Below are 16,533 nucleotides of genomic sequence, written 5' to 3' on the forward strand. Positions count from 1 at the left end.
GGCTGTACAGGACATTGGTTAGGCCACTTTTGGTATACTGCCTTCAATTCTGGTCTCCCTGCTATAGGAAAGATATTGTGAAACTTGAAAGGGTTCAGAAAAGATTTACAAGGATGTTGCCAGGGTTGGAGGATTTGAGCAACAGGGAGAGGCTGAACAGGCTGGGGCTGTTTTCCCTGGAGCGTCGGAGGCTGAGGGGTGACCTTATAGAGGTTTACAAAATGATGATGGGCATGGATTAGATAAAGTCTTTTCCCTGGGGTTGGGGAGTCCAGAACTAGAGGGCATAGGTTTAGGGTGAGAAGGGAAAGATATAAAAGAGACCTACGGGGCAACTTTTTAAGCAGAGGATGGTACATGTATGGAATGAGCTGCCAGAGGATGAGGTGGAGGCTGGTACAATTGCAACACTTAAGAGGCATTTGGATGAGTACAGTAGCGCCTCGACATACGAACGACCACGTTCATGAACAAATCAGTTTATGAACAGAATTGTATGTAAAATTTTGCTTCAACGTACGTACGAAATTCAAGGTACGAATGAAGGGACAAGCGCAAAAAGCCCGTGTGTGACCATGTAGTTTCATTGTTCTGCTTTGCTACGCGCTTGTTGAACGCAAAAGCTCTCAGGGCCCGCGTGATCTCATTCAGTTCGTTTTTAGCGCGTGCGCTATGAACAGCCGTCCAAGCATTCTTACGCTATCTGAACTTTTCGGTTCGTGAACCGGGTGCTGGAACGGATTAAGTTCGTAAGTCGAGGCGCTACTGTGGGCCGTGTGCTGGTAGGTGGGACGAGATTGGGTTGGGATATCTGGTCGGCATGGATGGGTTGGACCGAAGGGTCTGTTTCTGTGCTGTACATCTCTATGACTATGACTCTAGTAGGTATATCCACATATTGAATCAGAAAATTTTGTGTCCACATGATCAGCTTTTGAAAATCTGTGCATTTCTTATATACGTATATATTTTGTTCAGATAAACTATAAAATAAGAACACACTTGCACTGAGTGTACTTCTATTCAGAATAAGTTTAATTAAGACAGATAAAACCCACCTATGTCTGGACCAGAAGTTAGTTTAATTAACAATCTGACTGCCATGAGGACCAGTGAGATGCTAGGGCGATGTCTTCCTATTTCCCTCAAGCATCCCCCTGCATAGCAAAGGCCAGAGCTTCACTGTCTGCTCTGGGGGCTGGACAGAGTGAGACGAGTACACACTCAGAGCTTCCATATGAAACAATAATATGCACCCCCTTCCAGCACCAAACTGCAAGTGCCTATAACAGTAGGTCTGATGACTATTGCTGTCTAAGGAAGGGAGGGAAGGGTCAAAAGTTCTCAGCTCTGAGAAATGTACGTGGATTTCCCACTTTATGATACAACCTAAAACCTTTCACATGGACTCAGACTCACCCATCTGTATACTCCATTTATAGGCTCTGGATGTCCTGCTGCTATGCTCCTGTGCAGACTCTTTCTCTCCATTCCTCGGAGACTTTCCAGGACTCAGTACTTTGACAGTAGATGTGCTCCCTGGCAGAGAGTTCATGCCTGTTGGTACCATAGAGGAACTCTTCTTCACTTGGACCGATTTAGCTGGATTTTCACCTGCAGACATCTCTTCACTATCGCTGCTGTTTGCTGTATAGAAAGCAAGAAAGACTTGCATTTTAAAACTTTGGGAGATTGCAAAGTACTTTCCAGCCAATGAAATATTTTTGAGTTTAATTAATCAAGAGAACACTGCAGCTGATTTTTATCCAGAGTGATAATAACCAATTGTTTTTAAAGAGTGATGTTGATTGATGGATAAATATTGGCCAGGCACTACAGGAACAGCTTTGCTCTTCCTTGAGCAGTAACTGTGGAGTTTTTCACATTCACCTGGGTAAGGTGGGGGCCTCTATTTAACACTTTGTCTGAACCTTCAGTTCTGCACTTGGATTTTGGTTTAGATAACGTGATCAAGTGTTAAACCTACTAAAGACAGAAAGTCAGACATGCAAGTGGCAGATGAATCAAGGTACAAAATCAAAAGTCACAATGGAGCAAATCCCTCTTTCTAGTGCCCAGTGATGGCTGCGGCACCTTGTCTGATCTTGTATCCAGGTTGAGTTAGCACCTCTAAACGGAGAAAGTGGTTGGCTAATGTTATCACGGGTCTCAACATTGACGGTTGGGGCAAAGGAGAAAATAATTCAAAGATGATAGATTTCCCCTTAAAGCCATTAGCTCAGTTAGCAAGAGGGCTAATAGCAACAGCACGAGTTCTATTTCTGTTCTGACTCAGGTAGCCTTAGGACATATCTTCTCAGCTGTCCCAGAGAATGGAAAGCAATGGCAGTTTTGCTGGTGGTGATTTTCCAAGGGAAAATGATTCTGGATGAAGCATAAGCAGAACACTCATGGAATGCAATGAAAGGAGTTTTCCCACCTGATTGCTATTGTCTATATTTGCATAGACATTGATGCACTCCATTAATGGCATAGCATGTTCTTGAGGCTGCATGTCTCATTGGGATACACCTGAGAGCCAAGACCCAGGGGAACCAAAGTAGGGTGGGTGAGTTAATGTGTACTCTCCAACACAGATATCCTATGGCACTGGCTAGGAGACAAAAACAGCTCAAAAAAATTCAAGGAAATGAACCAGCTCTGGGCAAAGAACAAGGGCACTGGGGCTAATTGGATAGCTGGATAAAATGACCAGCACAGGCATGGTGGGCAAAATGTCATTCATTTGTCCTGTTTGATTCTGGTAACATATAAGCCAATAAACAGATAGGCACACACATTCATATTGCAAAGGTCAACTAGCTCAACTCCAACTCCAATTAAATTCTCCCATTGATACATGGAAAATATAGTAAAATGAGGAAGAGAGAATACAGACTTCAGAAGGACAAGCAGATTGATGGAATGTGCAGAGATGTAGTTGATGAAACGAGTTGAGATGATTTGTAGCTCAGATTGAGGTTCTGGATGTAAATTTGCTTGCTGAACTGAAAGATTAGTTTTCAGATGTTTCGTCACCATGCTAGGTAACATCATCAGTGAGCCTCCGGTGAAGTTACTTAGTCTGGTGACAAAATATCTGAAAACAAGACTTTTAGCTCAGTGAGCAAACTTACATCCAGTGGGTGATGAAGTTTGTTACAAAGATATTTGAGCGGAGGCATTTTGATAGGTAATGAATCAATGCAAATGTAAAGGATGTAGTTTGAAAGGGAGCTGGGAGCAGAGGGACCTGGGGAGGTGGTAGGGTGGATTGTGAAACTGGTTAAAAAAGAACAGGGATTCTTGGCTATATAGATAAAGATGGAGACAGAGCTCAAAAGCAAGACAATTATAAAGTAGTCAGATAAGCAATGGTTAGGTATCAGTTGGAGAACTGTGCCCAATTCAGAGCACCACCATTTAGGAACGATGTAAAGAAATTGAAAGTGCAGAAAAAATTACAAGAACGGTTCCAGGAGAGTATCTTGAAGGAGATGGGAGTAAAGAATAGAGAAGTTTAAGGAGTGAATTCCAGAGCTTTGAGACTCACCAGCGGAACAACTGTTTATGTCAATTGTTCTCGCATTGAGCAACAAATGGGATTTCAGTTTGAAAGGAAGAGGGGAAAAGATGGGGAAAGGAAGAGAAGGGAATCAGTTGGAAGAATGATTCGGAGCTGTTTTGACACTTCTTCCAGATACCAGAGAGCAGTTTTCCACCCGGGTTACGAGTGTTCACAGTCAATAGGAAAAAACACACATCATCCCCCCACAAACATACAAGACCATAGAAAATGCTGAATATGAGCAGCATTAAGGGTCCTCACCAGTCCGGCTTTTCTTTTTATTGTTAATCCCTGAACGTTTGTGACTACGTTTTTGCTTCTTGGTTGAACTTCCTCCCTGAGCATCTTTTTGTCGTTTGTGACCAGTAACAACTGGAAAGGAACAAAAAAATTGAAATCATGCTTCAAATCAAAAGACAAATCAATATCAAACAAAGGTTAACAGTATTATCCTGACTCAAAGCCTGGCATCAATTGTGACCTTGGTTAATCTCCTCTACTTAATACAACATAGACAAAACTGGTTGGCAAGTGTAATGGCTTACTGATCGTCCAACTTGCATCATGTTAGTCTAATCACATTACACTAATGGACCATCTGCTTTAGAATTTCTAACATCAGTGTGTTTTACATTCAAACATGATAAAGCCTAACATTTCACAGAAACATGAAGTTGACAGACTGGATTAGAATGGGAAAATTGTCTTACAATCTCTACACGAGGGGGCACCTTTGTCAACCACACTAAATTTTTAAACACAGAAATAGGTCATTTTCCAACAAGTCTCCAATTGCATTTATGATTTACAACCAGTTACCCTGCACTATACTCTGATCACCAAGTTTTCAGCTCTCCTATGCAGCCTTTGCAAGGTTACTTTCTATAGGAGAGACTCACTCCTTTATGTACAAGTGATAACCCAGAGTTTGGGGATTAACAAAGCAAGGATAATACCTGACAAATGTAAATTCTATAAATGCTGAAAATCTGAAAGGCATAGGAAATACTCATTAGGTCTGTGCTGTGACAGAAAGGGAGTTCATATTTCAGTTTGATTATTTTTCCTCAGAACAAGATGATGTCAGATATTTGACAGCTTTTGACCAAAGGCAAAAAGAGTGAAAGAGGGGGGAGGGATGGAAATAACAAAACAGAAGGTCTATGATAGGGTGGAGAACAGGAAAGATTGAATGACAAGTGTGACGGGGCGATAATATGACAAGTGCAGAAGCAAAAGATGGATTTGGAGAAACCTACTTGGTAGCTGAAGAACAGCGTAAGGGAGGGGATTATGGAAAATCAAGGAGGGAGGGCAAGGTGGCTGGGAACATGGCACAGGAAGGTGGGTACACTTCAGGAGTGCAAAGCAGCTTACCATTGCTAGCTAACTCACTCATCCACATTATCGGCCTAGTTTTGTGACCAATGCATACACATTCATGTACTGATGCTTCTGTTTTAATATTGCCAGCCTTTAATTATATCCAGTCTTTTCCAAGCCGAGGTAAAACTTTTTAAGAGGTTTATCCAGCAGCTCACCTTACCCTCAAGCTATCTCAAATATGAAATGCCATCATTTGTTGTAAAGGTAGGAAATGCAATGGCCAGATTGCAGACAGTAATATCCCACACGCTGCAAACAAGGCAAATGACTAGATAATCCGTTCTAATGACGTTTACTGTGCGCAGTCTTGATTTTCTTATTTAAGGATGTAAATAGATTGAAGGCAGCTTTGAGTACACAATTAATTATTTTACTGCAAAACTTACCTTGTGTTAAACACCGTTCATTCATGGTTGCCTTGAACACTCACTGAAACTAAGTGGGCTGGTGGGCAGCCTCAGCTTCAACTGGTTTTGAATGAGATTTATTATTACCTTACAAGGACCTTATTAATATTTCTCCATTCCTCATCTTTGGATAGTAGCTAGATTTCTACTCTAAGCTGGACTGATCTCTTGTACAAGATGCAAAGAAATCACCTGTATTTGGTTTGTTTCATGATGTTTGAGACATCTCAAAGATCTTCAAAGCCAAAGCCAAAGAAGTACCTTTGTTTTGAAGCATTGCTATTGTTATCATGTAGGAAAGGAAACAGATAGCAATAAAATTCCCAACATAGTCACAAAATCATCGCAGGTTTGGCACTGCACGATAGTGGCCATTCGAACCATCATCTCCGCAGCAGCTCTCAGAACAAACACGTCACTGAATGCTGTTTTCCTGAAACCCTGCAGGGAGAAAGTGTGGGGATAAAAGGGTCCCTCTCAGGATGCAAGCCAGTGACTAGTGACATTCCACAAGGGTTGGTATTGGGACCACAACTTTTCACTTTGTACATTAATGATCTGGATGAAGGAACTGAGGTCATTCTGACTACGTTTGCAGAGGATACAAAGATAGGTGGAGGGGCAGGTAGCATTGAGGAGGCGGGGAGGCTGCTAAAAGATTTAGACAGATTAGGAGAGTGGGCAAAGAAGTGGCAGATAAAATACAATGTGAGAAAGTGTGAGGTCATGCACTTTGGGAAGAAGAATAGAGGCATAAGCTATTTTCTAAATGGGGAGAAAATTCAGAAATCTTAAGTGCAAAGGGACTTGGGAGTCCCCATCCAGGTTTCTTTTTAAGGTAAATTTGCAGGTTGAATGGGTAGTTAGGAAGGCAAATACAATGTTGCCATTCATCTTGAGACGACTAGTATGTAAAAGCAGAGATGTACTTCTGAGGCTCTAAGGTTCTGGTCAGACCACATTCAGAGAATGATTCCAGGAATGAAAGGCTTAACATATGAGGAATATTTGAGGACTCTGGGTTAAAACTCGATGTGAGTTCAGAAGGATGAGGGGTGGAGGAGATTTGATCGAAACTCACAGAGTACTGAATGGCCTGGACACACTGGACATTGGGAGGATGTTTCCATTGGCTGGAGAGACAAAGACAGAACAGCACAGATTAAGGGCAAAGGGAAGACTTTTTAGAATGGAGATAAGGAGAAACTTCTTCAGCCAGAGAATAGTAAATCTGTGGAGGCCGGGTCATTGAGTATCTTTAAAATAGAGATAGATTGCCAAGGGGATCAAAGGTTACTGGAAGGAAACAGGAAAATGGGATTGAAAAACCTATCAGCCATGATTGAACGGGAAAGCAGACTTAATGGGCTGATAGGAGCAGAAACTAAGCCAATGACTTATGGTCGTAAGTTCTCATCTGGACTGTTTTTTGACAATCTAGCACCTCCCAGCACTGTACTGAGCGTTTCAGCCTGGATTGTGCGCTCAAACAGGTTTGAGCAATTCTTCCACAAAACGTGGATGTCGTCATTTTAGCCAGCATTTAGTGCCCATTCCTAACTGCCTTTGAGAAGATGGTGCTAAGCCGCCTTCTGAAATTGCTTTGGGCCTTGCAGTGTAGATTCACTTCCAGTACTGTTAATAAGGAAGTTGCAGGATTTTCAGCTCGTGACACTGAAGGAATAGCAATATAATTCCAAGTCAAGATGGTGTGCGATTTGGAGGGAAATTTTCAAGTGGCTGTGTTCCAATATATCTGTTGCTTTTGTGGCAGAGGTTTCAGAATTGGGAGGTGCAGTCAAAAGTCTCACAGTGATCCTGCAGTGCACCTTGTAGATTGTACACACTGCTGCCATTGTATGTCAGTGTTGGAGGAAGTGAATATTGAAGGTAGTTAATGGGACACCAGTCTAGTCACTGATTTGTCATGTATGATGTCAAACGTCTTCAGTATTGTTGGAGATGCACACATTCAGGTAAATGGAGAGTATTCTATCACACTCCTGACATCAGTCTTGTCAATGGTAAACAGGCTTTAGAAGTCTCATCTGCTCTAGAGGTGTGAAAAAACACATCTGATTAGGTTCCTTAGAAAATATCTACCCTGTCAAACTCCTGCAATGATATTCTGGGACTGAGATGACCTCCAACAATCACAACGATCCTCCTTTGTGCTGGGTTTAATTCTAATACTGGAGTGTTTTTCATTCAATTCCCACTGACTCCAGTTTTGCCAGAAATTCAAATTCAAATTCACATGTTGCCTTGATATCAAGGACACTCTCTCACCTCATCTCTGAAGTTTGGCTCTGTTAACCACATTGGGACCAAGGCTATAATGAGGTTAGGAGCTGAATAGTCCTTGTAGAACCTAAACTAAGCATCAGTGAAGAGGTTATTGCTGTGTTAGTGCTTCCTGATATAATTTCCAATAACACCTTCCATCACTTTGCTGATTATCACTGGTAGACTGAAGGAGCAATGATGGACGAGATTGGATTTCTCCTGCTTTTGTGGACAGGTCATATCTGGGTAATTTTCCAGTGCTAGTGATGCAGCTGTTGTAGTGGGGCTTGAATGTGCAAACTTCTGATTTCGGTGTAATGGTTCACACTGCTCAGAGAATTTCCTGAGATCATAATTCTCCAGAATGTTAAGTGACTTAGTCAGAGGGAACTTCACCACAGCAAGGATTTATTCAGAGGAACAGCTTCAGAAGGTAATTTATTTTTAATCTATTCTCAATATTGAGCTTGCAGTATCAGAGAAGTGAGAAAATATATCTAACATCACATAGAAGATTGCTAAGATACCATCTGAAGAACAGTTTGCATTAAAAAAAATAAGTTTAATGCACATTGAGCACATTCAGTTCCTGGTTTGAGCTAGAACGTCCATCAATAATTGAAAATGAAATGAGGTATGATGCCAGAATAACAGTTTACATTCAATATAGTTCGGAATATTACAAGACTTGTAGGAACCCAGTGAGGATGTGCTACTGAAGCGCACAATCCAGGCTGACACCCCCAGTACAGTACCAATTGAGAATATCATCTTTCATGTCCAACATTCAATCAAGACTTGCCCATCTTCTCAGATCGAGGGAAAAGATTCTCCAGCATTATTGTGAACAGAAAGAGGTAAGCTTTGTTCAATGCAGTGGTCACCTGTTATCCCTTGACGAAACAAGGCTAATCACTTGTAGCGAGTTCTATGTTTAAGAAATCTGTCAAAGCATTACGCCCATTACTATTTCTGGCAGGATTTTCCGTGTTTTGTTTAGAAACTTCCTCTAATCGGACCTTTTATTTTCATGGTTATGATCGTAAATTGATGTTCTCAGATTATTGGCTCAGTGGAAATTATCCCTCTCTCGTTACTTCATCAACACTTCTCTCAACTTTGCTCACTTTTATTGTGTTACCTTCTTCAAAACATTTCCCTGAGGTAAGATATAAACTTTACAATCTGGACATTTTTCTTATCTTTTGGCTTTCTTTGATTTCTGCTGTTTGTTAAAAATTCTGATTTTGTAATCAAGATAGCACTGGAAAATGGTGACCTCGTACACCCCTACTACACTTGAGTACATGTGACCATTAAATCTAATTCTAAGAGTGATTACACTTTAAGACTGCTTCACTGACCAAAGAGATAGAGAACAGAGGATGCGATAATGACATCCCTCAGTTAGCAACCCAAATGTGCTCATGAAAATTGACATGCTGAACAAAATCACGTTCCCATTTGGAGATAAGTAATGATGGTCAGCTCAGTTCCTAACCAGTAATTGTTACATTAAAATCTTATTGACTGCCCTGAACCTGACTGACTCCAAAAAACAATTCTCTTACTCACTCCTAATGACTTTGAGGAAGAACCTTTAACTTTTAACAACTCAGGTTTGCCGCTTCATGCCCCCAGTTTGTTGCCTCTCCTGACATCAATCGCTCACCTCTTCCATTTCCCAAACTCAGAGTGAGTACTCAGGAGGGAGATGATGAGAAGGTGGGACGGAGGGTGCGAGAGACACTGTGAATGTATCAGGCAGGAAGGTTAGCAAGTGGGCAAGACCTCAAAATGAGAGACTGGGTGAGATGGAGGGCTGGATGAAGGGAGGGGAGAGTAGCAGTTATTTTTGTTTCCAATAAAAACACTAGAAAGAAAATGGTGCCATCGCTAATGGGAGGTATCTCTAATTTATTGACTGCATAAAATGAAATTACACTATCAGAAGCGGATTGCTGGTACCCTTGCCCAACCCTTTCACTCACCACTTTAAACATGGAAAACCTGTACTCCTTAAACACAAGGCAAAACCTTTTTATTTTTGCATTAATACCACCAAGCACCACACGGTGGCAGTTATTCACCAAGATGCCAAGAAAGCAAACCGCAAATATCAATTAAAATCAGAGTACATGCACCCTGCAATTTAAACTGTTGCTACTGTTCCCATAATGTATTAATTAAATTTATAGTATTCAGATTATAGGAAATATTATCACTCTACAATTTTTAGTGGTGACTGACTCTACTCCAATTAAAGCTTTAGCAATATAACAACAACTCATTTATATAGGACCTGAGTGTAATAAAACATCCCAAGATAGTTCATAGAAGCATGTCATAAAAAGTTTGACCCCTGAGCTACAGAAGGTAATATTAGGTCAGATGACAAAGTATGGTCAAGTAGGCAGGTCGATGCAATAGTTACAAGGGAGAAGTGGGATAAAAACAGAAATTGCTGTCACAAATCAGCAGGTCTGGCAGCATCTGTGGAAAGCAAGCAGAATTATTGCTTGTATCTGGTGACTCTTTATCACAATTGATAACAGCCAGGAAAAAGTAGTATGTATGCTGAGGTGGTGGTGGTGGTGGGGTGGAGTTGAGCAAGTAGGTGGAGAAGGAGATGGAGAGAGCGAGAGAGAGAGAGTGCAAGAGTGAGCGAGCGAGCGTGCGAGAGACAGAAAAAGAGAGAAAATGAGTGTGAGAGAGAGAAAAAGTGCACGAGAGACAGCATGCACGCAAGGAGGAGTGAAGGAGTGCGGAGAGAGACAGAAAAAGAGTGCGCAAGAGAATGCGCGAGAGACAGCGCGTGAGATAGAAAATGTGTGCGAGAGCGAGCGCGCGCGAGAGAGAGCAAGCACCCGCGCGAGAGAAAGCACGTGCAAGAGAGAGAGCAAGCACGCGCAAGAGAGAGAGACAGAAAAGAGTGCGGGAGAGAGAAAGCGAGCGAGCGTGGAGAGAGGCAGAAAAAGTGTGTGCAGAGAGTGTGTGAGAGACGGCACTGCGCGAGAGGGAGAGAGCGCACGCGCGCGAGATAGAAAAAGGGTGTGCGAGAGACAGCAAGTGTGCGCAAGCGCGCGCGAGAGAGAGCAAGCACGCGTGAGAGACAGAAAAAGAGTGCGCGAGAGACTGTGAGAGACACAGCGCGTGAGAGATAGAAAAAGTGTGCGAGAGCGAGTTAGCGCGAGAACGTGATTGAGACAGTGCGCGCGTGGGCGAGAGAGCGTGAGAGAGACAGTGTGTGCGGGCAAGAGAGCGCGAGAGAGAGACAGTGTGTGCGGGCAAGAGAGAGGGGCAGCGCGCACAAGAGATACAGAAAAAAAGAGTGCGCGAGAGCGTGTGCGAAAGAGACAGCGCGCGCAAGAGAGAAAAATGTGCGAGAGACAATTTCCAAAATGTATTAACAAGAAATGCAGCAATTTGTCACAGCATTCTCTGTAGCACTCTCCAAACTCTGTTGTTTTCCCCACATAAATGATCACAGGCAGCATGGAGTGGGAACACCCCCATTCCTGGGGCTCCTCTCGAAATCACATACCATCCTGATACGGAAAGCAGTTCACATTCCGTCACTTGTCACTGGATCAAGATCTTGGAACTCCCTACCGGACAACACTGCAGGTGTTTCTACATTACATGGAATGCAATACAAGAAGGTAGCTCACCATCACCTTTCAAAGGTGAAAGTTAATTTGTGATGGGCAATAACTGCTTCAATGTCTACACCTGAAATTAGCTCAATGAGCTGGGTGGCTGGTTTCCAACACAGAGTGCTGCTAACAATAAGGGGTCAATTTCCACAACAGCTGAGGTTACCATGAAGGGTTATCCTTCTCAATCTCCCCTCACCCCAGGCACAGTGACCCTCAGGTTAAACTATCACACTAATGACAGACCAACCCTACGGTCTGTCACCTTTACCTTACACGTCAAATACATACACATTTTTAAAAAACATGAATTCAGTTAAAAGTGTTGCCCACAGGCAAAAAATGTTTGTATAAATTTAAATTTGATATTGGCTTTTAAGAGTGAAACCTCTTGCCTTCAGAAAGCAAATCAAAATAATTCTACTTGAAGAAGCCTGAGTTATTAAATAGATCAATAGATTTTTCAACTGCAGTCTTTATAATTTTTTGGCACATTTTGTAACGTATCAAATAGTCCTGCTAGAGGAGTATGTGTCAACATGCTCTCTCACACTCACCTTGTCACGACGTCCCATTGACTAATGTTGCATTTATATCACAACTGTAGTACGGCTGCTATGCAGTCTCATCAGCAACTAGTTACAAGTAAAGATAGCCTGAATCTGGACTGACCTTAGTGCAAATGTCAGTCAGATGTTTGAAGAAGTAAGTCTCATTTCACTTTACTATAAACACAAATGGGATCCAAACATCCATTCTCACTAATTTGTTTAAGTTCAGTGATTAAAAAAGAATGCATGCAGAAGAACGGTAGAATCAGCAATCCTGCAACAGCAAGTCTTCTCACCTTCAGTCGCCATGTTATTCCATTACTGACATTATCTTACTAATCCCAATTCAACATGTCATTCCCACAAACTTTGCGCACCCATACTAATTACATCAACAAGATTCTCTCAGAACAATGAAAGGCAGGAACTTACAACAGACTGTGTTAATTGCAAACTTTGGGAGATGTGTGCTCCCATTAACATTGACAATGACTAATATAAAACACAGCTAAAGAGTTCTAGCAAACTCTTTGCAACATCTGAGATTTGTTCCCATGTGATGGCTTACCTTTTTCCTTATGTTCTGGCTCGGGTTGATTGCTGCTACTGGAGCTAATGCTGGCATCAAACCCTGTTGGGGAAACATTGCCTTCAGACTGCCCCTCTTGCAGCTCCCCTGTCACGCTATCCACCTCATTGGTGCTGTCAGTTTCACTCTTAATGCTTTGGACTTCCTCCTGGCTTGGAGCCAAGGTTTGAGCGAGCACAGTGTTTGGCTGTGGCCTGGTGGCCTCTGTCACTGTAACTGAGACTGGAGACTCAGGGGTGGTGGGTGGCGTATTGAGCACAGAGTTACTACCACTGCTGGGCATTTCTCCCTTCTTGTCCAACTTTTCAGCTGGTTTCTCCTCGCTGGGTCTGATAGGGGAGATAAGTGATGGTGCAGTTTCGACCTCCATGGCTGGCAGCCTCTCCTCCTCTTTGGCAGTCTTGGCTGGTCCATCAGCCTTTGCCTCTTCTGGTGCCACAGGTGGGCTCGACGTGGTCTCAGTATCAGAATCAGAGAAGAGCTCCTTTAGAACCTTTTTTGGCCACTGGATCTGGATACTTGACCATACGTCTTTCCGGTCCTTCACTTTTGCATTCTGGACCCTTAATTCGGAACTATTTAAAAGCTTGATCCTTTTCTCAGGCATTTCTGAGAAACTGGAAAACGAAGTGGTGTGCAGAGGTTTCCTCTTATCCTGTAATCCATTGTGTTTTCTGGTGGGGGAGTTTTTCATTTCAATTCTTTCACCATCCTCATCGGAGCTGCTGCTGCTGCTAGTGATGTTGAGGAGTGATTCTTTGCCTTTTGACCTCTCACCCTTGCAGTTAGGTGACCCCTTTTGTGTCCAGTCTTCAGCTTCAACACTTTTCCTCCGGGAACGCTTCATATGTGACATTGCTCTCCTCTCTTTTGGTTCTTTCTGACCTGTGGGTTTCAATCTCACAGTTTCCTCCTCCTCGTCTTCAGAACATTTCCCCCTTCTTACCCATTCTAGGGGGTCTGAAATACTTCCCAACTTGACACTAGCTGGAGGCATTCCAGCAGCAGGAAAGTTCCTCTGGTCGTGAAAGGCTTGCTCCTTCCTTTCCTGCATTGTTGTGTCCTGGTGCGGATCTTTTCTCCAGGTGGCTTCACATCCTGTGCCATCATCATCATCGTCATCATCATCACTCTCCTCAGAGCATCCGGAACCTGAGAACATAAAAGACAGACAAATCAACATGACTGAAAAGACATGAACCAATGCAGTATGCCAATCATCATTAGCTCAACAGGCCTTTGATCTAATCAAGTATCCTTTGATTGAGTCTCAATTTTCATAAAACCTCAGGTCCAAAAGCTACACAGACATGGGCGAGACAAATAAATACAGCACAGCACCTGGCCAATCCAAAAAAAGCACCACATGATGATATCTGAACAGATCTGACCACATCTGAACAGCTGTTGCTGACTGTGGTACAAAGGGAAGATGGTTTACCCCCAACCTTTCACCTTTTCAAATAGATAAACTCATTTTCACCTAGTTCTTGGTGATGGACGATGACATTTCTCAGTCTGGGCCAGTTTTACATGTAATCAGCTGTGGTTCAGCAGGTATGCCCGATACGGTCACAGATTTTCAAATCCCACCAAAAGAGACTCGAGCCCATACTTCTTCAATAAGATTGGAGAACATTTATCCCCTGAGCAACCTTCTGAAAATACACTTCATCTGATGACTCATCTCATTTCTGTTTGTGGGATCTTGCTGTGTGCAAATTGGCAGTCATCATTTCTAGAGTAACAACATTGCCGACCCTTCAAAAGTACTTTCATGGCTATAAACCACTTCTGGCATATATGAAATCATAAAGGTTCAATACAAATGAAAACTGGATGTATTTCAAAATTTGCTGACAACACCAAATGTTCAGGAAGTAAGTGGAAGACTTTAAGTGTATATACATTGGTAAAACATATAAACATGTGGCAGATTAAATTTATTACAAAGCCATACAAAGTGATGTAATTGGCAGGAAGGAGGAGAGGCGATATAAAAGAGAGGGTACAATATAAGGAGCCTGCAGAAACAGACCCGGGGTTGTAAGTGCATATAATACTGGAGGTGGCAGCAGGATACTGATCCGCCATTGTAACCAGCTCAGAATCCAGGAACAACTAGTGGGTGTTTCTAAATTATGTGGATTTGCAACAGTTCAAAAGGTCAGCTCACCACCACCTTCCCATGAACAACTGAGGACGAGCAATAAATGCTAGCCTTTCTAAAACGGTGACACACTCTGGCTATGAATGAATTACAAAAATTACACAGAGATGGCATGGAAGACAAGCCTGACAAGTCCACAATTTATTAGAGTAAGATTGCAGTCTTGGAATCAATTCAGGATAGCTTATTAATAGCAGTAACTGTAGAATTAATGAGGATGCTTTTATTTAGTTGTGCTTTTCTCAGGAGCTAACAGCAGCATCTATAGCTTAATGTTCTCTGCCAATGACATCTGTCACGTCCAAAATAAAAGTATTTGATGAATATGAACATATGAAAAGTGAATGTGCAACTTCCAGGCAGTAATTTATAATTCCATACACACATGAAGTGTAAATCACTTCACTACTTAAAGCTTGACTTGAAAGGAAGTGAATACCTTGTACTCCATTGAGAATGGAATGGCCTTCTGTCGAATTGTCTGGCTCACAGCCTCTTGTTCCAACTCCAATTAATACTGGTGAAATGTCTGAAGATACCGGGTGAGCTGGAGACTTTGAAAGCCGATGGACTCTTGCAGACTTGCTGGGAGATTTATCATCTTTATCTTTTTTATCACTACTTTCCTTTTCTTTATCCACTTTGCCCTGAAATGCAGATATCATGTATTTTTCTTTTGGCAAATGCCATTTATTTTGTAGATTAATCTTTAACAAGGATCGAGCTTATGAAAAACTGTATATTTTGTAAGGAGAGTGCTACCTTCAGATAAAAGTTACAGTAGGACTGTAGAAGTGGAGTATTAGGTTCACTAAAATTATACTGGGAGTAAATGAGTCGAATTATCAGGACACGTGACTAAGACTAGACTAGTAGGCTCGGGTGTGTATTCTGAGTGTATAATTTTAAAAGGGTGATGGAAGAATTTATGATGATTAGACAATCCTTAATGATAGATAGAAAGAAGCTGTTTTGTCTGACAGGGGAAATTGAGAACAAATAGCATAACCTTAAAATCAAAGCTCGGTATTTTGGTGCGACATCATGGACACTTCTTCACACAAAGCATTCTGGAAACCTGGTAACCTCTCTCCTACAAAAACTTCAGATCATGGATTTTTGTTCGATAAGTGGTTAAATTAATCAAAAGCAGGTAAATGGAGTTCAAGGACAGATTAGTCATTAATGGTGGAACACTCTCAAAGGGTGGTTGACCCACTTCTGTTCTTATCAATGATTTATATATTTGAGATATGTTCAAAATAGTAGTCATATAAATTCACAGGACCAATAAACCAAGACAATAGTCTGCATTACATTAACAGATATAACCAATAATGACATTATTATATTGGTGCACATCTACATCTTTGGATCAATATAAAAGTGGCAGCATAATCCAGGAGGCTACTGACTACACGAAAGCCTGAAGCACACTACACCAAATACAAGATGATTCATCTGATGATCACATTCTTTCCTCCAAGTAGCTTGTGGGTGATGTTACCTGCAAACCTATTTCTGGTGCATAATCAGGAGTACAAGTGAAAGTAACAAGAAAAGAACAAATACACCTGAGACATTTCCTGCACAGAATTGTGGTTTCAGTGGGTTTTCCATTAGTAATAGTCATAAATTAAAATTCACAGCAAAGTCTCTGCATTATGCAGCTCGATCAGGTTATAATCAACAACAGCTTGAAATGCCACTGAAGCAGAAAACAAGAAAAATACTTAATTGGATAATTAAGGCTTGCATGAAAAGTCATGTTTGGCTTTTTACACTGAAAATGGAATGAAAAATTAGAATGAAGAATTAGATATGGAATAATAGAAGGATGAAGGAAGCTTTATGAACATTTAAAAAAGTCTAACTTTTGAGCATAAAAAGTAAACTACAGCAAACCTATAGGTTTGGGTT

General features: G+C 41.7%; 1 protein-coding gene across 2 annotated transcripts in view; it reads right to left on the reverse strand.

The window, feature by feature from the left end:
- arid4b (AT-rich interaction domain 4B) overlaps window positions 1–16,533 on the reverse strand; it is a 172,844-nt gene that overhangs the window by 4,072 nt on the left and 152,239 nt on the right. For both annotated transcript variants that reach the window (XM_060852551.1, XM_060852544.1), the window contains 4 exons: window positions 15,053–15,260; window positions 12,423–13,595; window positions 3,830–3,940; window positions 1,420–1,647 (listed from right to left, as the gene is read on the reverse strand). In XM_060852551.1, coding sequence (XP_060708534.1) covers window positions 1,420–1,647; window positions 3,830–3,940; window positions 12,423–13,595; window positions 15,053–15,260 — 1,720 coding nt within the window. The remainder of the gene's footprint in view (window positions 1–1,419; window positions 1,648–3,829; window positions 3,941–12,422; window positions 13,596–15,052; window positions 15,261–16,533) is intronic.

This window comes from Hemiscyllium ocellatum, chromosome 3 (assembly GCF_020745735.1).
Source record: "Hemiscyllium ocellatum isolate sHemOce1 chromosome 3, sHemOce1.pat.X.cur, whole genome shotgun sequence".
Lineage (NCBI taxonomy): Eukaryota > Metazoa > Chordata > Chondrichthyes > Orectolobiformes > Hemiscylliidae > Hemiscyllium > Hemiscyllium ocellatum.